The sequence below is a fragment of the Arachis hypogaea genome, chromosome 7 (genome assembly GCF_003086295.3).
Source record: "Arachis hypogaea cultivar Tifrunner chromosome 7, arahy.Tifrunner.gnm2.J5K5, whole genome shotgun sequence".
NCBI classification, from domain to species: Eukaryota; Viridiplantae; Streptophyta; class Magnoliopsida; order Fabales; family Fabaceae; genus Arachis; species Arachis hypogaea.
Window position 1 is genome coordinate 73,016,693 of NC_092042.1, and position 20,868 is coordinate 73,037,560.

General features: G+C 34.0%; 1 protein-coding gene across 1 annotated transcript; it reads left to right on the plus strand.

Annotated features, from left to right (window-relative positions):
• The first annotated feature begins 9,378 nt into the window (after positions 1–9,378).
• LOC112703421 (translation initiation factor IF-2, chloroplastic) lies at positions 9,379–18,204 on the plus strand. The gene is made up of 12 exons (XM_025754863.2): positions 9,379–11,430; positions 11,533–11,565; positions 12,132–12,245; positions 12,480–12,629; positions 12,760–12,858; positions 12,959–13,021; positions 13,426–13,581; positions 13,704–13,769; positions 14,276–14,512; positions 15,485–15,760; positions 16,479–16,667; positions 17,520–18,204. Exons 1-12 carry the CDS (start codon positions 9,916–9,918, stop codon positions 17,673–17,675), a joined length of 3,054 nt encoding a protein of 1,017 aa, XP_025610648.1. The 5' UTR covers positions 9,379–9,915; the 3' UTR covers positions 17,676–18,204.
• Positions 18,205–20,868: the final 2,664 nt, after the last annotated feature.

Below are 20,868 nucleotides of genomic sequence, written 5' to 3' on the forward strand. Positions count from 1 at the left end.
ATTCTCATGTGTGCTTTTTAATTTATTATTTTTTATATCTTTGTATCCATATATTTTAGAATAATTGAGTTTTCAAACTTATACAGGCAAGAGTTGTGTGAGAACTATGTAATGATCTGAAAAAGGCTTCATCTTTGTTTGAGCAAGTAATTCAAACTACTTGTAGAAACTGGTACAAATTTTGATTAGAGGAGTGCTAGACGGCCAACAGATTTTGTGATTTATAGCCATCAATTAGTCATCAATAGTATTTTTAATGGTGTGAGATTTTATCTAATAGTAAAAAATTACTCATTTTTTGCTGGCTAAGTGTTGGTCAGATTTTGATAAAAGTGTTGGCCCCAAGACTTTCTCTTTTGATTAATGGTAAATTAGGATATAAAATAACTCAAGTGGGTCTCATGTCATCATGTTTGAAAATATAATGGAAATGGACACGAAGTTTGCTGGCAAGAGGTAGGTGAGTAGTGATTAGATAATTTAGAGGTTGCAACTCTATGATTGCTTGTATTTAGGGTCTTAATGTCATGGTAGGTGGTTATTTGTTGTATGGATAGTTTATTTAGGTATCCTAATGTAACAATCCTTTCTTAGTTATCTTAGTTTATGTTATTTTTCTATATCAGTTTGTCTTTGGATGTACTTTGTGAAATTGATCTTGCTCATTGTATTTTGGCTTTGTTGAGTTGAACTTATTAGGGAAAAATATGGAAAATAACTTGATAGCATATTTTGTGTTCAAGTTTTCATGTTATGAAGCTATTTAATTATTTGAAATAAGTGGCACTGCCTTGTTTGATGGTATTGTAAATTCTTGATACTTTCATTTATTAAGATCAAATTAAATCCAATTAAAATTTGATCTATTTGGTCTTCTTTTTCTTTTGGGCCTTCCACTACAATAAATAAATAAATAAATCCAGTTAAAATTTTCATATGTAATGTATTTTTTTTATCTTGTGTTGACAAATGAATAATATATTTGAGGGGCATTGCTATTGTAGTTACAATTGGATATCATAGAGGTCCCTTTTTATGTTAGAATGTATCTCATCTCAGATGAAGAGCTTTCCAAAAAACAGGCTATTCAAGAATCGACAATTAAAAAATTAAGGACTCAAGTATGTAGCCTACTTGCTGCATTTGTTTTTTTAAAAATTCATATTTTGTTATTCTTACGTCTACTAATCAATGTTTCATTTATTTTTTTATTTTAAAAAATAGATTAGAGAACTTAAGGAGGAGAAGAAAGATTTGGCTACTAAACTTCAGATAATTGAACGATGAAATATTTTCTTAAAATTTTTATTACCTTTGTAATGATTCAATAAGCAAGCAATTCTAGAGATACAAATTTCATGCATTATATCTATAGTATAGAACTGATTCCTTAAGCTTTACTATTTGAGCTTAGTTCTCCTAGTAGTTCGTCCCCTTGCCAAATGTTTCCTCTATAATATAATTAATCTAAATGAAGTCCTGTCTTATTCCATGTAATTTTTTAACAACCATAACTTTAAGATATTTATGATTTATGGGGTGCTACCAATTTAACTTTTTTTTAGCAAAAATTGTGACAATGCTAATGCCTACCAGTTCTTTAATTGTTGTTAATTTAGGCAAAAGAGAATAAAGTAGAAAGTATCAAAAGGACAAGATGGCTAATGAATAGTCGTTACAAGAAACAATGAGAAACATCAAGTAGAGCTATTTTTATGGATTATCTCTATGTAAAACTTGTAGAATTTAATTTTTGAAATACATTGTTGCTATTTTTGTACAACTTATGGAATTGAGTTTAGATTTGTTGAAATATAATGCCATCTATTATTTTGTTGGTAGACATATAAATTATTATCTATAATAGAAATAATTTTTGTAATAATTAATAAAAGAAAGCTTTAATGTTAAAGAGATTATGACATTTTAAAATATTTACTAAATATAGGAAAAACTGTTACAAGAATTAGTAATTTAGTGACGGTTTTAAATTAAAAAACCGTCACTAAAAATATTATAACAGTTTAAATAGCAACTAAATATACTTAAAAGCTTTCTTAGTAGTAATATAGTGATGGTTTTAAGTCGTCACTAAAAATTTCATGATGCTTTAAAAATTCCTGAAATATAAGAAAAAAAACTCTCACAAGAGTTAGTAATTTAACGATAGTTTCAAAGCGTCGTAAAATCCAATATAAGAATCGGATTTTTCACGAATAAAATAATTTAAATTCCCAAATTAAACTCCGGAAAGTTAAAATGAGAATTTGGGGATTTAAATATGATTTTTGGACTTAGTGAGTCTTTTCGAGTCAGAAAATGTGTTTTTGTGAAAAATCCAAAAAATCACGAACCAGCAATTGAACCGGTTGAACCGGTTCAAGTCTATCCGGTGCTGTACGAGAAAAAGTGAAAACAGTCCAAGACCTTAGAAAAATATTAGAAATGGAAAATCAGTGTTAGTGTTAAAGGTTTGACCCGAAGTTGGGTCAAACGGGCTAAAAATGCTAACGGGTTGAACCGGGCCCAAGTTGGGCCCAAGTCCAACATATATAAAGATTCATTTAATGAACTCTAACCTCATAACACACTCAAACACACACACACACACCCAGCTGAGAAGGAGAAGAAGAGAACCTCCATTTCACTATTTATCATCATCTTCACAAGCTAATATCTTGAGCTATAGAGTTTCGATTTGCGTGCCGTCAGCGGCTACGCGTTTCTTGTGAAGAGCTCTACAAAACCCATATAAGAAACTAGTAAGTAAAGTTCGAAGTCCTCCCAGTTTCTCTCCTCTAAATTTCGGGTATTTAGGGTTTTTGAGTAAGTGAGTTTTTGTGATTCTTGATGTTTAGGTTCACTCTAATCCTTGCTTAGCTTTGGATTTTGCCATCCAAATTGGTTGGAAAAGGTAAGAGGCTTTGATCTCTTTTGAACTTTTGATTTATGTTGAGCCTTAGGTTGATTTGTGGTGATTTATATGTATATAGCTTGATTATTGTGAGTTTGGAGCTTGTTGGTGCTTGTTGGAGTTGCTTTCGTGGTTGCATTTTGGTTGAAAGCTCATTTGGTTCATATAGGAAATCGGCCAAGGTATGGTTTCTGTTTCTTCTATGTAGTATATAATATTCATGGACGCTTAGGCTAGTGACCCATAAGATAGGATTGGATTTGAATGGTTGATCAGTTGTTGGATGTATTTGTATGATGATGCTTGATGAAATGATGAATTTTGAGTTGATAATGATGATTAATAATGATATAATGAGGATGAATGATTTGTGAAGTTGAGTAGTGGATTATGTTGATAAATGTGATATTGGTGATGATTGATTGGTAATATAGTTGGAAAATTTTTAATGAAGTTTGATATATGAGATATATTGATGTGATGTTGTGGATGAGGAAAGGTGAAGAAAAAATATGGTAAATTTGGGGTAGTATGACATAAAGGGTTGATTTTGATGAAAAGTGGAGTTTGGACTGGTTTGGTTTGGTTTTGGTTATATTTGATAAAGGAATTGGGAAAATTGTAATTTTGGGTAAAAGTTATTTTTTGGTGAACTTTGTCGGATCATAACTTTTGTCCCGGTCTTCAAAATTGGTTGAAATTTATTTATAATTAAAGATCTTTGAAAAACTATAAAGTTTGTGAAATTTAGAATTTTTTAGAGGAAGTTATGATCATTCAAAGTTGGTGTTGAAAATCTGAAAATTCTGCAAAGTTACAGAATTCTAAGTTTTCTGGTATGTGCGCACGCACACTCTGCGTAAATGGCAACATGTGCGCACGCACAGACCTGTGCGTCCGCACACGCAGAGGCAGGTAGTCTGCTTGCAGCTCTGGCACAGCCTGTGCGCGTGCACACCAATAGGAAAATTGCAACCTGTGTGTACGCACAGACCTGTGCGCACGCACACGTTGAGGAGGCCAGTCTGTTGGGGGCGCTGGCACAGGTTGTGTGAGTGAACAAACCTTTGTATGTTTTGACACCTGTGCGTACGCACGCTTTAAAAATTTCCTGGGCGTGCACACGTACACCCCTGTGCGGATGCACACGCCCTGTTTCTCAAATTTTGCTTTGTTTTCAATTATTTCACCTTCCCTACGAGATTGTAAGCTTCTATAACACCTTTTTAAGTCTTTTGGGTATATTTTTGGGTGTTCAAACATGAGAAATGGTTTAAGGGTTTTAGATGCTATTATTTGGGAAAAAGTTAGCAAACAGAGTACTAGGTTCTATTGTACTGGGGAAGGCTTTATGATGTGTGATAAACGGTTGATGAATTAGATGAGAATTAAGGAACTGTTGAGTTTGGAATTGTAATGTGAATGAACAGAGGTAGAAAAGAGTCGAGGACTTTAAATGAAGTGATGGATCCACCTTGCACTAAAAATGTTTTTGAAAACCACTGTACTACTTTTCATGGAGATTATGAGACACTATGCACCCGACAGGGGCCGAGGTTGGATCCCGCCTGTCGAGGTAGCGGCGACGGTGTAAGGGCGGTGGTTCGTCCTGCTTGCGCTTAGATGTGAGGTCGGAGGCAATAGATCCCGCTCGCATCCCTTCGGATCATCAGAGCGTATAAGCGCAAAATCCTGGATAGTGATTCGAGCACTATATCTCGGGGGCTCCAACACCATGATTCTGAAGGGCAACATCTCCATGGAGATGTGTCGGGTTGGCAGTTGAACCGACAATATGATATCACAGCCAGTAAGGCAGGCATTCATCATATGTATTTTCTACCTATTTGTATGATTTGCCGACTTGATATTGTATCTCCCTATCTGTTAAACATGTCTAATTGCTACCTGTATTAATTGCTGTTTATGCCTCTACTTGTGTTTTACTTGTATTGTATATACTTGTGCTTTGCTAGAGCTGAGGAGGTTCGAAAGGCGGTGCCGATGGGATCGCATGGCGGATCAGTTGGTGAAGGCTGTGGGACAGCGGTGTTTGATTAGAGTAGAAATTCCCTAAGATAGATTACCCTGTTATAGTACTACGACTTAAGTTGTATTAAGGAATTACATATTATGTTGTTTTGGTTTAGAATGCTTTAAATTTGAATTCTTGTGATGGATATGGAGTCTAGGATTGCCTTTGGCGTCCCGGAGTCTTATATCCTACATCACTGGGAACTGTTACCATACTAAGAAACTCCAGTTTTCATACCATATTTCTGTTGTATTTTCAGATGCAGGTCACAACCCACCTCAGTGAGTTTGTCTGGTTGGTGACAGGAGCGGAGGATCCGGATATATTTTGTAGTCTTTTGTTTATTTTGAATATGTCTCTCACTTTTGTATTTTATTTCGCCTAGTGACTTGTATTTGAGGGAACAAAACTTGTATAAGCTGTTTTTACTATCTGGTTTCATATATGGTCTGTATATAGCTAGCCGGCTTAAACTCCGCAAGTCGTGACTAGTTTCGTATGATATTATCTACTTACCTTTTATTGGATCATCTATGTTCCTTGTGCCTTATGTTAGTCGCTTTGCTAGTACGTTTCACGCTTTTCAAATCCTGTTTTTGAGTTATATCCTTCATCAGGCTTCTAGATATTATAAATTCCTCGTATATAATATAAGTATAAGCTTAGAACTATCATAACCTTTGATTAATCTTTGCTTTAGGACGCGAGGTAAGGCTTAGGCTAATTAGGGTGTTACATCCAACATATAAGTACCTTGGCAAGTATTGCAAATTAGTGAGGTTTTATACTTTAAAAACCGTCACGAACAGTTTAGCGACACTCCTTACCAACGGTGATCCAAAACCGTAACTATCTCAGCTGGCAACGCTCAAATCCATGACGCTTTTTTTAATCGTCGCAAAAACACTTAGTGACGGTTAAAATCATCGCCAAGCATTAAAAAAAACGTCGCAAAAATGATGCTTTGTTGTAGTGTTATTTGTAGGAAAAATGACAGGCAAAGGTGAAGGAGAGGATTGACAAATGTCCCTCAATATCAATGAACTTTGTATATTTTTTATGCTAGAGTAATATATTGTGTTAGAATTTTATATCTTCTGTTGAATATGCTGAGCTGCTAAAGAAGTAAAAAGTTTCTGAAGCAAAGACTGTGTTAATCAATTATAGTTTAGTCAAATATATGTGCTTAAATAGAACAAAAATATTGATTATGTTGTATCAATTACTGTGTTAGGTAACTGCACATTTCAACGACTACTTTTTTATTGCAATCATTATGCTAATAAAACTATACGAGAAATGTGTGTAATTTTCTGAGAATATATTATTAGTTTATGTGATTAATAGTTAGAATTTATTTGATGTTTTTAAGCAAGTCTTATTGGATATAAGTTTGAGGAAACACTTTTAATTTTTTCTTTTTTTTTCAGTTGTACAGCAAAATGATCTTTTACATATGCTAAACATATTCATAAAATACTCGCTAAATAATAACTTATGAGTAAAATAAAAATATGTAACAAATTAAATAAATTATAAGTAAGAATTTAGATTTAATAATTAAATAAAATTTGAAATTTTATAATATATGATGTTTTATTAAAAAAAATTACAATGAAAAAGTAGGCTTAATGTATTATGGTTATATATAAAAAGTTATAATATTATAAAATAGTTAATTTCATCTTTATATAACAACAAATCTATATACTTGTTTATTTTTATAAATTTAATTCAAATTTATTTTTGTTTTGCATTTTTTAAATGTATTTAAAGAAGGTTACTCATGTATAATTTTTTAACTAAATTTCATCTTTTTAGAGTTTTTAATATGGTTGATGATTAACTATGTAACATATATCTTGCTGATTGATGATGTGAGATATATCAATTTGAGATATATCAACGATGTAGATTTAATATAAATTTATTTTGTTTTTACTCATTAATATTTTGTGTATGTCAAGAACTAATTTATAAAGATAATAAACTACCTCTAGCTTAAGACATGTCTCTCGATAGCTTCTAAAAAATTAATCTTAGTTTTGAACCGTTCTTTTAGTAATGCTTTAATTTAAATGATTTATAAATCCTATTAATATAGCATATTTATGGCTCTTTATCTATTTTTATATAACAAAAAAGAAATTAAGTTTTAATTTATTTTTATATGTAGTTATGCATGATTTTAAATATAAACATATCCTGTGAGTTTGTTTTCTTTACTTTCAAACGTTAATTTGAGAGTTAATGATGTAGGTGACTTGTAGATTTTGCAATATGTCAAAAGTATTCAAGTTTCAATAAAATAGAAGCGATTATAGAGCCTTTAGTTTTACTTTTTTTCCTCCTTTTTTGGTGTATCTTCCTATAGTTTATCTATCAATTTATGTAGGTGAGGTTATTAGCAAGAGAGATAGATCTACTCAATGCAAGAAAAACAAGGTTACTTAAAGAAAAGAAGGTGCTTAAGGTGTATGTTATCAAGGAATGCAACAAGGTCAGAAGATTGTGTTTTTGAAGGTTTAACTTGTGAAGTGGTAGGATGAAATTACAATTTAGAAATGGACCATGATCTTATCCAAGTAATGGAGAGGTACATATACATGCTTGAAATGGATAATAGCAAATTCTCCCAATTCTATATTACTAGATATAACTCCGTGGATGATACAAGAAGGAGACTTAAGTGGATTATTTATGACGATAAGGTGAAACTGAAATCACTTATGAAACTTTGTATCGTGTATGACATAATGTATTTAAAAATGGCAAAGTTTTACTTATCAAAAGAGTAGGGGGTTTATTGTTAGTTATTTTTACTGGAATTTTCTATTAATGTCTAGATTTAAGTCATGGTGTTGTGTAATGTTAACTTAGTGTGTCTATTTTTCTTTTAATTTTTGTTTTGCCTTTATTGTGTGCACTACTTTTGGAGCTAACGTCTTTAGTATAGAAGTTCTTAGTACAATCGCACTACAACATGCAATTAGTCTTTTGTTTGTACATTCTTTTTAAAATTCAGTCCTTATTATCTATATTATGTGTTGTTACGGTATGTTAAAATTAATAAAAAAAACATGATGTATGTAACATAGAATTTCAGTAATCTATTTTCAAATATAAAAATATCACATTACATTTTGATACAAAATCGAATACTTAATATTAAAAAGAGTATTAATTAACTTTCATGACTTAACTACATAATATTTTTCATTCATATTTATAGACCAATAAATCATACCAATGAATGTCAAATATTCATGAATTACAATTATAATGTACCAAAAAGAAAGTCTAAACATTTAAATACATAAATAGTTAATTCTAATAAGGTGGTATAATAAACCGATATGCCTTATAACAATAGCATATTAATCAATTTAAGAGTATGATGTAAAATTTATCCAATTTATAATTAGAGTCGATAATTCATCAATTTTTCATTAATAGTATACAATTTTTTTATATCATCTCCTTAAATTCATATACATTTTACTTGATTTAATAGAAATACAAACTTTAGCAATATGTTAAATTCTTTCCAAATCTAACTACATACTTCAACAATTTATATAACTTTTTAAGTATTAATATTTTTTGCAACGTATCTTACATAAATAAATATATAGATAAACAAATAAATAATTATAAAAAATAACATAAGTCCAATACAAAATTATTTAAATGTTTTAAAGAATAGTTACAACAATAAAACACTACTACTACCCAGGTGTATGTGCAGGACTTTTGCTAGTATATCATTAATGGTTGGATATTTATATTAGAGAAAGTTTAGGGGACCAACACTTTTATTAAAATTTAGCTAGCACTTAATCAGTAAAAAAAAGTGAGTAATTCTACACTATTAGATATAATCTCACATTATTAAAAATATTAATGATAATTAATTGATAGTTAGAAATCACAAAATTTATTGATCTCATAGCACTTCTCTTTATATTAATTCCCTGTTTCACTAGATCTATATAATTTTTTTTTTCTTTTTTTCTTTTTTTGGTCAAGAATAATTTTACCTTTTCAAAGCTCGGTTGATTTGAGACACGTACGAGGGAAAAAAGCAATAATAATAAATGGAGAGGCTAAAAATTTGTATTATAGAAAAAAAATATGTGCAATTTAATTTTATTGATGGTGCATATGTTTTTATTTTCATATGGGAATAAGTAATTAATAAGTCTGATTATTTTGTAAGTTGATTTTTTAAAATTTTTTAATTTTAAATTGGAGAGTTCGATTTATTTGTTATAATTAAAAAAAAAGTCATAAATTAGAAGGTCCGATTTCCGTTCCTAATAAATCGCATGATCTCATTTTCACATTTTAAATAAAAAATTTTATATTTAAAAATAACATTTTTATAATCCACGATCTTAAAAAACGATAATTTGCAAAAAAGGACCATGTGCATCAAAATCCACGGAAAAAAAAAGAAAAAAGAAAAAAGAAAAAAGAAAAAAGAAAAAGCCAGAAAAACAAACAGAAAACAAAACCAAAGCCTTATCGCACACAAAATTTGACAGGCACACAACCATCCACACACACCCCTTCCGAAACATAAGTTTATCTCCCCTTCCATACATAAAACAACCTCACTCTTCTCTCTTCTTCTTCTTCTTCCTTTTTCTCTTATCCTTCTTCTTTCAATGTCCCCAATTCTGACATAAGTTTCACTCACTCTCACTCTTTCAACTCAAAGGTACCATATTCTTCTGTTTCTTCTTTTTGTTTTATTGGGGGCCACGAATATTGATATTGATATCACTATCACTATCACTAATTTTTTTCTTCACTTTTTTAAGTGAATTTTGTTTCTGGATATGTTGAATTATCAACTGGGGTGTGCAGAGTAATGATAAATTTTTGAACTTTCATCTTATTTGGACCATTTTTTCCCTTTATTTTTATTGGTAGTTTTCGGGTTGTGGGGTGGGGGTAAAATATGCTTATACTAGTTGGGAACGTGCAAGGAACAATGGGTTCTGTGGCTACCCCATTGAGTTTTGGAAGCTTAATGGGTGTGAGTTCCAATGGAGGAAGGTCCCGTTCTGTTGTGAGGAGGGTGTCCCTTTCAAGAGGTAACTCTATTAAGGATAAGAGGAGATGGCATTGTATATCACTGTCTGTGTGTAGATATTCTGTTACCACAACCGATTTTGTCGCTGACCAGGGAAATTCAGTGTCCCTTGATTCTAATAGTAGTAGAGGGAGCCAAGGTGGTGATGATGGTAGTGGTGGTTTTGTGCTTAAGCCTCCTCCTAAGCCTGTTTTGAAGTCCCAGGAGAATAAGGATAGTCCCCTTTTGGGCTCGAATTCAGAGTCCTGGGGGAATTCGCAGAATGGCGAGTCCCTAGATGATGATGTACAGGAGAGGAATAAAGTGATTGAGTCACTTGGTGAGGTGTTGGAGAAAGCTGAAAAGTTGGAAAGCCCCAAGTTGGATGATAAAAGGAATAATGGCTCAATAAATAAACCCACAGCGCCCAATACAAATGGTAATTCTAAGGTCAGTAAACCGGTAAATTCAGCTAAAACCCAGAAGGCTAAAACCTTGAAGAGTGTATGGCGTAAGGGCGATTCGATTGCAAATGTACAGAAGGTTGTTAAGGAGGTACCTAAGCCTAATAACAAGAGTGTGGTAGGGGAAAAATCTGAAATAGGGGCAGAAGGGAAGATAACATCCGAGTCTCGTGCTCCCCAGCCCTCATCAAAATCTCAGCCAATGTTACAAGCAAAACCTTCTGTAGCTCCACCACCCATAAAAAAGCCTGTGGTGTTGAAGGATAAGGGGGCAGCTAATGCATCTGTTAAATCTAAAGAAAGGAAGCCTGGGCCGATCTTAATTGACAAATTTGCTTCCAAGAAACCAGTTGTCGATCCTGTAATTGCTCAAGCAGTCCTAGCCCCTCCAAAACCAGGGAAGGGCCCTCCATCAGGAAAGTTTAAAGATGACTACAGGAAGAGAGGTGCTCCAGCTGGAGGAGCAAGAAGGCGTCTACTAAATGATGATGATGATGTGATTCCCGATGAGGACACATCGGAACTCAATGTTTCTATTCCTGGTGCTGCAAGAAAAGGAAGAAAATGGAGTAAAGCGAGTCGAAAGGCAGCAAGGCTACAGGCTGCCAAGGATGCGGCTCCTGTCAAAGTCGAAATTCTAGAGGTCAGTGACAAAGGTATGCTGGTGGAGGAGTTAGCCTTCAACTTGGCAATCAGTGAAGGAGAAATCCTTGGATCTTTGTATGCCAAGGGGATCAAACCAGACGGCGTGCAAACTCTCGACAAAGATATGGTGAAGATGATATGTAAAGAGTATGATGTGGAAGTTATAGATGCTGATCCAGTCAAAGTTGAATCGTTAGCAAAGAAAAGGGAAATTCTTGATGAAGATGATCTTGACAAACTCAAAGATAGACCTCCTGTCATCACTATTATGGGCCACGTAGATCACGGCAAGGTAAGTGACATCATTCTGTGACTTTATTCTTTCTTTTACGCCTTATTTTTTCGGTCTGACTTCCTCTATTTTCGTATACTTATCGGTATTTTCAATTGGCAGACAACTCTTTTGGATTACATACGGAAGAGCAAGGTATGATAATAATACAATATTGCATCCTTTATTTTTTTTCAGTTTCATTCATGATCAGGAATCTATAGGCTACATGGATATTTTCTTGTATAATTGCTATTGGTTATTAACATGTTTTAGGAAACTTTTATGCAATATAATTGGGTTTAAAATAGATTAATTATGCTACATATGATGTCTGATGCGAAATATTTTCGTTCTTATGGTTGTCTCACATGTAACAGTATTGTCCCTATGTTGTTTCAACCTTTGTAGGTTTCTTGGTTGGACTTTATCCTACTTGTAATGTGGGATATGCAATTCATATGATTTCAGTTTTAGGTATTAATGATTAGGGAAATAGAACATGGAACATACTATGAGAATAAGAGATAGGTATTTTTCTTGTTACCAATGATTAGTAATAGATGTTTTATGTGTCGCTGTGACGTGCTATGCTGTTCCATGCTGGTCGTGTGTGTCTTAGTATCTATAGATGATGGAATTATGTTATTGCCATACCTTAGCATACTAATGCACATTTGCATGCATGCTCAACACAAGCCTGATGCGCCAATTGTTAACAGGTAGCTGCTTCTGAAGCTGGTGGGATCACCCAGGGGATCGGGGCTTATAAAGTAGAAGTACCTGTTGACGGAAAACCTTTGCCCTGTGTTTTCCTTGATACTCCTGGGCATGAGGTATACTCATTGCTAATTATCATTTCTATCCTTTTCCTTATGCATCTGCCAAAAAAAAAAAAAAAAGGAATTGTATATTTCCTTCTCTAGGATCATGGTTAGATTCTGCAATTTAAAGGATGGCTCATTGACTTACCCTAGTGGTCTTGTGTGCAGTTTCTGGCTTAATTGTTTCCTATAATTAGCTTTGCTCTCTTCTTTCCTATAGATGATATGTTATGTGTGTTCTTGTAGGCGTTTGGGGCAATGAGAGCTCGTGGGGCAAGTGTGACAGACATTGCTATCATTGTTGTGGCTGCTGATGATGGCATTCGGCCTCAAACAAATGAAGCTATAGCTCATGCCAAAGCAGCGGGAGTACCCATAATCATTGCCATAAACAAGGCATGACATGATTTGTTTGAATTGAATGTTTAAATAAAGAACGATAGATCATCATTTAATAATTCTTGTTCATTACTTGGTGATCGCATTAGGATTTTTGACAAATTATTATATATTCTTTTTGAAACAGATAGATAAGGACGGAGCAAATCCTGAGCGAGTCATGCAAGAGCTTTCTTCTATTGGTTTAATGCCAGAAGATTGGGGTGGTGACACCCCAATGGTTCAGGTTTTTACCTTATATTTTATACTTTGTCAACTCTCATATTTTTTTTATGCTTATGTAAGTTTATGGACAATATGTTTCTTTCTTTTTTCTTTCATGACAGATAAGTGCTCTTAAAGGGCAGAATATAGATGATCTTTTGGAAACTGTTATGCTTGTGGCTGAGGTAATTTGTTTATCTTTGGTGTCTTGACTAACTAAACTCATTTAAACCTCCAACTATTCTATCTTGTTCTCCAATTAATTTATAGATTTTAATGTTTATATGTTCAGAAAAGATAAGTCTGTATAGAAAACAAAATGAAGATATATGGACTTTGAAACATTCATTTCCATTTCCTTTATATCAGATATACATTTATAGATTACAATTTGATACAAAATTTATATGGAAAAAAATATTACAATTAAGTTGTTGTCACATTACGAAGTATCCTTTGTGTTGCTGAAATCTTGATTTAATTTTCTGTGATTTTTTGGGAATATGATGTCTATTGACTAATTGATGGTGTTTGGTGGGGCTTTCTTTTAGCTGTGTTTCATACTGACCCCTAATTATCACTTATTTAGTTGCAAGAGTTGAAAGGAAATCCTGATAGAAGCGCAAAGGGAACAGTCATAGAGGCAGGTCTTGATAAATCAAAAGGACCTTTTGCTACCTTTATTGTGCAAAATGGTACCCTCAGAAGGGGAGATATAGTAGTTTGCGGAGAAGCTTTTGGAAAGGTTGGTGGATATTTAAATTCAATGTTATAATGACTTTAAACTTTTGGTCATGGAATTTTTCTCTATTTGCATTGCTTTGTTGCCTCTGCAATTTTTAACATCCTTTGATTTGGTTCTTTCAGGTGCGAGCTTTGTTTGATGATGCTGGAAAGCGTGTTGATTTAGCTACACCCTCTATTCCCGTACAGGTTTGTTAATTCTTAGTACAGAAGAAGGCATATGATGTGTTGCTAGATTTTTCCTCATATTCATTTAGAAATGATTTGAATTCATTATGTGATGCAATAATGGTTGGCTTGACATTTCTCTGATCCGCATTTAAAAGTGAATTCATTTACATGTGCACATTGAATTATTAGATTGCACAAGGTTTGGTATTATTATATATTATCTTTTTGAGTAATTGGGAATTTCTGATATTGAGGTAATGACAGATTTTTGTCTTCAATCCAAATCCTTGGGGCCAATTTGAAAGTTAATATAAATGAAATCTTCATTTAAAGTTAATTGCATCAGAAAAGCTTTTCAACAGCGGAGAACATCAAACAATTACGGACTTTTGATTTATCATAGTTGACATCTCCGGTCACTTTTTAAATACTATGCACATTTTAGGTTCTAAATGCATGCCAAAAATCAGACCTATTAAAGAATTATCTGAAATCTGTTTTCTGTCTTCTGTTCATCTTTGCAGGTTATTGGATTGAATAATGTTCCGATTGCCGGTGATGAATTTGAGGTTGTTGAATCCCTTGATACTGCACGTGAAAGAGCAGAATCCCGTGCTGAGTTGTTGCGAAATGAGCGTATTTCTGCAAAGGCAGGGGATGGCAAGATTACCCTTTCTTCCTTAGCTTCTGCAGTTTCATCAGGAAAGCTTTCTGGACTCGACTTGCATCAACTAAATATTATCTTGAAGGTTGATCTTCAGGTATAGTCACTTCTACAAGTCTTCTTGGATTCGTAAAGCATTGTATTGATCTTAACTTTATGGATCAACTTACCTGGTTGAATTCATTAAATTTTATATCATAGATATCTTGTAGTGGTTTTATGTTATGTATTGGATCATTAAAATAAGAGCATAATTTGTGTAACTTACCAATGTATTTAGTGCCTAAATGTACTATATGTTACCTACTAGTACATTAAAGAGCATTGAGTATTTGTTGCAGGAAAAACTGTATTTATCAATACAGGAAGTGGACCAATATACATAGCTATTAATAATAAGCAAATATTATCTGGCCCATCATTTTGATGCGAAGCTATTTGTCAAGACATGCATTAAGGTGTTAGATATATATTTGTCTGCGAAAGCATTTTGGTATAAATGTAATTGTTTTCTGAAACCCAAATCTCAGTTAGGCCTCTATGAAATAGCCATCAAGTCCCTAACCAAGAACTAGCCATCCACCCCCACGGCATTGTCATCAGGGTGGCTGAACTGGCGGCAGCTGTATTATTAACAAAAAGAAATATCCATTACAACCAAAGTTTGTATATCCCTATAACTAGATTTATTAACACATCTGACATATTCTCTAGCACTTCTCGCTTATGCATGTACAACTTATTGCATACACTAGTTATTGCAGAACATTCAAACTCGAGAGAGGATTTAGATAAATGTATTTTGAATCTAGCTTATTCGAGAAAACACTTCTATTATCTTGGTCATTGATACCTATAAAAGTAATATATTGAATTCTATCTCATATCATATCATATCATATTATATATAATACATTTCCAAATTTGTTATATGCCAAGTATTTGCTACGGTTAAAATATACAAAGAAGCAATTAGTTCCTGCATTTACTACTTAAAATGTTTCATTGATAATCACTTTTGTGATTGTTTCACCCGAAATCAAAATATATTTTCCTTGCTCTTGCCCAGGGATCCATTGAAGCTGTCAGACAAGCCCTGCAGGTGCTACCACAAGATAACGTCACATTGAAGTTTTTATTGGAAGCAACAGGCGATGTAACCACAAGTGACATTGATCTTGCAGTTGCAAGCAAAGCAATTATTTTTGGGTTTAATGTCAAAGCACCAGGTTCGGTGAAAAGCTATGCAGATAATAAAGCTGTTGAGATTAGATTATACAGAGTCATTTACGACTTAATTGATGATGTCAGAAATGCAATGGAAGGGCTCTTAGAGCCTGTTGAGGTACATCAACATATCTTTTATTGTATACCCTTTTAGTGTAGATTATGCATATGAATTTACACACTGATTATTGATGACATTTAAGTATGTTATTGTTTGTAAAGAAAACATCTAATGTATTTTCAAGCACACTACACTTCCTAAGGGGAGTTTTGGAACAACGGTTGAGTTGTCTCCACATGACTGAGGTCATGGGTTCAAGCCGTGGAAACGGCCACTGATATAATTATTAGGTTAGGCTGCATACATTACACCCTTTGGGTTGGTCCTTCCCCGAACCTTGCGATGCTTATGCACCGGACTGCCCTGAGACTACACTGATCTTCCTGTTCTATTGGGCAGTAATGGTCATAAATTGGGTCCTTTTCCGACAGTTATGGGGTTAGGGATCCTTTTCTTTGTGTGTTCCAGTAATGGTAATTGGCAAGTGTCTTAGGATCTTCCTTTTCTTTGTCCCAATTGTCCACAATTTCGGTGGTGAAAAGGTGGTCAAATTTTGCCCCTAGACAGAGACATTTTGTCTGTTTTTGTATCTATTTCCTTCTCCAAATAGGTTTGTATCTCTTAGCATGTCTGTATTTTTTACTCGAGACAGTTACCAAATTAGAACTTTGAACTTTGGTTGATGAGCACTAGGGCATGCTTTATTTGCCTTTATCTTCACTCTGACCTAAATTACTGAACATTCTGCTGTAAACTAACTGCTATCTTTTTGCAGGAGCAAATAAAAATTGGCTTAGCAGAAGTGCGAGCCACATTCAGCAGTGGTAGTGGTCGTGTTGCGGGATGCATGGTTAATGAGGGAAAGGTGGAGAAAGGATGCGGTATTCGAGTCATTCGGAAGGGAAAAGAAGTTCACGTTGGTACTGTTGATTCTTTGAGACGGGTAAAGGAGATAGTTAAAGAGGTATGTCTTTACTTCAAAGTCCTACTTCCCATGATGCTAAAATTACCGTGTCTGATATTTCTTGTGTGTCTAGTCATGTTAGAAATTATAGTCTCACTGAAGATTTTTTTTTAAATTATTAACTCATACTTCATGCATTTTGGATAGGACTGTCAAACGGGCTTGCCCAGCCTGCCTAAGTCCACGGGTTATGCGGGATAGACCGTTTAACTTTTGTTTGTTCACAGGTTTCAATTTTCAATCCCGAATTGGTTTTGCCGGCCCGACGGGTTAAATGGGCTGGTTCATTTATATTTTATTTTTGAAAAAAAAATTGAATAAAAAATCCAGTTTTAAGCGTAAAAGAAAATTTGGACAAAAAAAAATCACTTTTTGGGAAAAAATCTTAAACAAACAGCTTTTTAGTGGGTGGGTTGGGGGAAATATTGGAGAAGTGCCGATCTTTAAAAAAAATGCAAAAAAATTTAAACAGGCTGCCCATTTAGCTCACGGGATGGTCTGTTTAGTCCGAAATTTAAACGGGTCTAATTTAGAGGTAAATGTCCGCCTGTTTAAGCAGGTAAATGGGCTGGTTTGACAGATTTAGCCCATTTTGACGGCCCTAATTTTGGGTGAATGCTACAATTCAATAGAAACTAATAGCCAATAGCCAAATTTATCTAGTGGAACAAGTTGCGGTGGTCTTTTTGGCTGGTTTAGTGGTTTTTTGTTGTGTATTAGTTCTCCGTTTTAGTTGTGTCCTAGTTTTGTAGTGTCGACTATATAGATCAAATTGCACCATATTGCTCCATCATAAATCATATCCATGTGTAAAACATTTATATTCACGGATGCATTTTCTCTTCTGCACAGGTAAATGCTGGTCTTGAGTGTGGAATCGGGTTAGAGGACTTTGATGACTGGGTAGAGGGTGATATCCTTGAAGCCTTCAACTCAGTTCAGAAGAGGCGGACTCTTGAAGAGGCCTCAGAATCCATGGCTGCTGCCGTGGAGGGGGTAGGGGTTTAATTATAAGATCGACCAATGATGCGCCTCCATGAGATCTTGGATCATATCATGCTTTTGCCATAGCTGGTGATCCTGCAGGGGAAAAAAAGAGTTATACTTATACACTCTTCAGTTGAGTGCAATGATCATTGTGCAAAGAGGTCAAAACATAACATCAAAATCATGGTGAGGGAGGTTAGAAGTGAAAAATGATGTGTTCCATTATATGCTGTAACAGTGTATATAATACTAGTCTCAGCTCCTTGTAAAGAGGGTTAAAAAAAAAAAAGAACTTTCAATGCGTTGATTCCTGAATAATCTTAGCAACCGTATAAGCTGAGGAAAAGCAATTGCATTTTTTTCTTTTGCTAATTTTTTGTATGATGCTCTAAGATGGTTGCATCATCTTACACTACAGCAAAGTCTGGAAAAATTGTATTTTCTACTGTGTTTTGTTCCAACACAAAATATAGTTAGATGATCCAAGGACCAATGTAAATATTTTGGTAAAAAAATCTATTTAATTTGTAATGGGTTTAATTTGTGAAAATCAAAACGGTTATTGAACGATCAGTTCATTGTTTTAATAGTGATTAAACCGTAAATGAACCGGTTTAATTAAATAATGTAACCATGTATAATTGCTGTACCACTACAAATGTTCTAAGTTTGAACTGTAATCACATAAATAGATTTTTCTTCACAACATATATTAGACCCTAATCCTTTTTTTGTTTTTTGTAAGTTCTTGACTTTGTATAATATTATAATAATCATTCTAAAATAATGATTAGTTGTTGACCTTTCATCTCTCATAAAATAAAAGGTAAATTAGTCTTTAATCATTTTTAAACAAGTGACAAATTAACATCATAATTATTTTTGTTAAAACTAATTTATTCAACAAAATTATCCGATTCTGACTTTGTAGAGCAGGCTTGCGCATAAGGGTTCCCCACTCCCATTCCGGGGCGTTAAGGGACTGAAGTTTTTTAAACTAGGGCCGTAAGTCGGCACACTAATTTTATCTTGCAATACTAACCGAATTTTGCGATTAGAAGCATAGACGCAACCAATCTGCAACGCGTATCCTCTAAGAATTGGGGGGAGTATGTTCTCTTTCTTTAGAGACCTGAAGGTCGCATGTGAGGCAATGAGTTCTATCAAGATTATCAATCCAATTTGCAACACATTGCATATAGAAAATGGCGGAGGTGATGGTATGAATGAGGGTGTGTTGACATAAGAGCCTAGCAAAAAAAAAAAAAAATCTCTACAGAGTCTTCACGCCAGCCTATTTTATTTTTTGTAGGCACATGATGTTAACCTTTCTCCTTGTCATGGTATCCACCACTTCCATAGATTTTCGTGTTAGAGTGCCTATATTACATGTCGCAAATCTCAATTTTCTGTCGCTCTGACTTTTACCTTTACCTCTTTCTTTGTGAACTAACTTATTTACCTTCGTCCGTTCTCCAAAACATGGTAACCCTTACTCATTTAACATTACACCTGGGCACCGATGCGGCGGCTCTTGCTCATTTGACACTGTAGTCAAGCCATACAACGCGTTGCTTCCAAGTAATGACCTAACTTTAGCGCAATAACGTCTTTGATCTATGTCATGAAGATTCGACTAAGTTTTTATGTTGGTTATCGAAGGTCTAACACAACCCACTTCCTTTATCCGAACTTGGGACCGGCTATGTACCGCATGTATAATATAGACGGAGTTAAATTTATAATTTTAAAAATAAAAATAAAAATATTAATAATGGGAAAATAACTTGCTCAAATTTAAAATATCAATAGTAAATTATTAAGGGAAGATTTGTAAGCAATATTTTTTTTATGTTAAATAACGCTTATGAACAGCCATTTTGGCACAACAATTATATAGTGTTGAATTAATTGTTTCTAATGAAATAACTGTGATTGTATTTATATTTGTAATATAACAAAATTATTGATAAATGAAATATATCTATTGGACAATTTATTTATTTACTTTTCCAAAAAACAGAAGTAATCTAAACAAAGGTCATACTATATAATATGATGAAATCATGGAAATAAATGCTTGCTAAATTAGTCTTTACTGTGTAACGAAAAAATGATTAGTAATTAACAATGTCAGTTTTCGGATGATTATCTGAAATGTTGATTTGGGACTGAATGTGAGGTCCATATTCCTTAGTATGGTAGTATCCGACTTGCTTGGTGACAAGGTGTCGCCTGTCCGAGTTCATCGTGAGGAGCTGGGGGATGGTACTTACAAGAGACTCCGATGCTTAAGTTAGCAAGGACTTTAGGCAGGTTTTTAGTAGATTAGAACGTGCCTATAACTGAGGGGTGTCAATGTATTTATAGTAGAGTAGATAACTACCTTTGTTGGAGTAGTTCCATCTTTATTGATGGATAACTATTTTTTTTTATCTTGGGAGTCTGTTAAGATCTCCCTTCTAGATGTAACGAAGGGACATCCGGAGACAGTTACTTTCTTGGGCAAGTAGAGCTAAACTCCTCTGTCGGTGTCCGACCTCTTAGAAGAAGTCGGGTACGCTGGTGTAGGTCATCTTTTTAGACAGGCCTTTTGTATTTGTTGGGCTTGGCTTTTATTTATTAGACCAGGGTATGAACAGTGCCCCGTACTTGAGTCTCGAGCATTTGTAGGCTGGGCTCAAGCATTTAGAGGCTTCTGTCTTTGTCGTCGATTTTGGCATCTTTCAGAGGTCGGGTTATCTGACGTGTTTTGAAAATTTTGAACATTTCCATTTTAATGACAGGTGAACGATGCATGGCAGTTTCTCCTTGGAATCTGCGTACATTTAAAAAGGGGTAAAGGAGCCATTTGTCCTTTGTCTGTTATAAAAAAACTTTTCGGCTCTTCTTTTCTCCTTTTCCTTATTTCTGAAATTGCTCCATTTCCCTAATTTCTCACAAAGAGTTTTTCCTTTGTTCTTTGATTGCCTTTTCGCTTCCAAGATTTATCTATCTTGGATTTTGCTTAGGGTTTTTTCTTTGCCGGCGTGAAGAGGAATGATTCACGTCTTGTCGCTTAAACGTACCCCTTCTTCTTTCGCGATTTCCATCGAGGTTGGTTTCTTAACTTTGTTTCATCTTCTTCTCAATAAACTCTCATTTCTACTTCCCTAGGATTATTCTTGTCGATTTGAGTTTGCTTCCACTGTTGCTTTTGAGAAATTTGAAAATC

Bases quoted from the DNA above. Each gene is read 5' to 3' on its own strand.
- LOC112703421 (XM_025754863.2), top strand. From the start codon at position 9,916: ATGCTTATACTAGTTGGGAACGTGCAAGGAACAATGGGTTCTGTGGCT. The intron at 11,431-11,532 runs GTAAGTGACATC...TTCAATTGGCAG, and splicing joins GCCACGTAGATCACGGCAAG to ACAACTCTTTTGGATTACAT. The intron at 14,513-15,484 runs GTATAGTCACTT...GCTCTTGCCCAG, and splicing joins TCTTGAAGGTTGATCTTCAG to GGATCCATTGAAGCTGTCAG.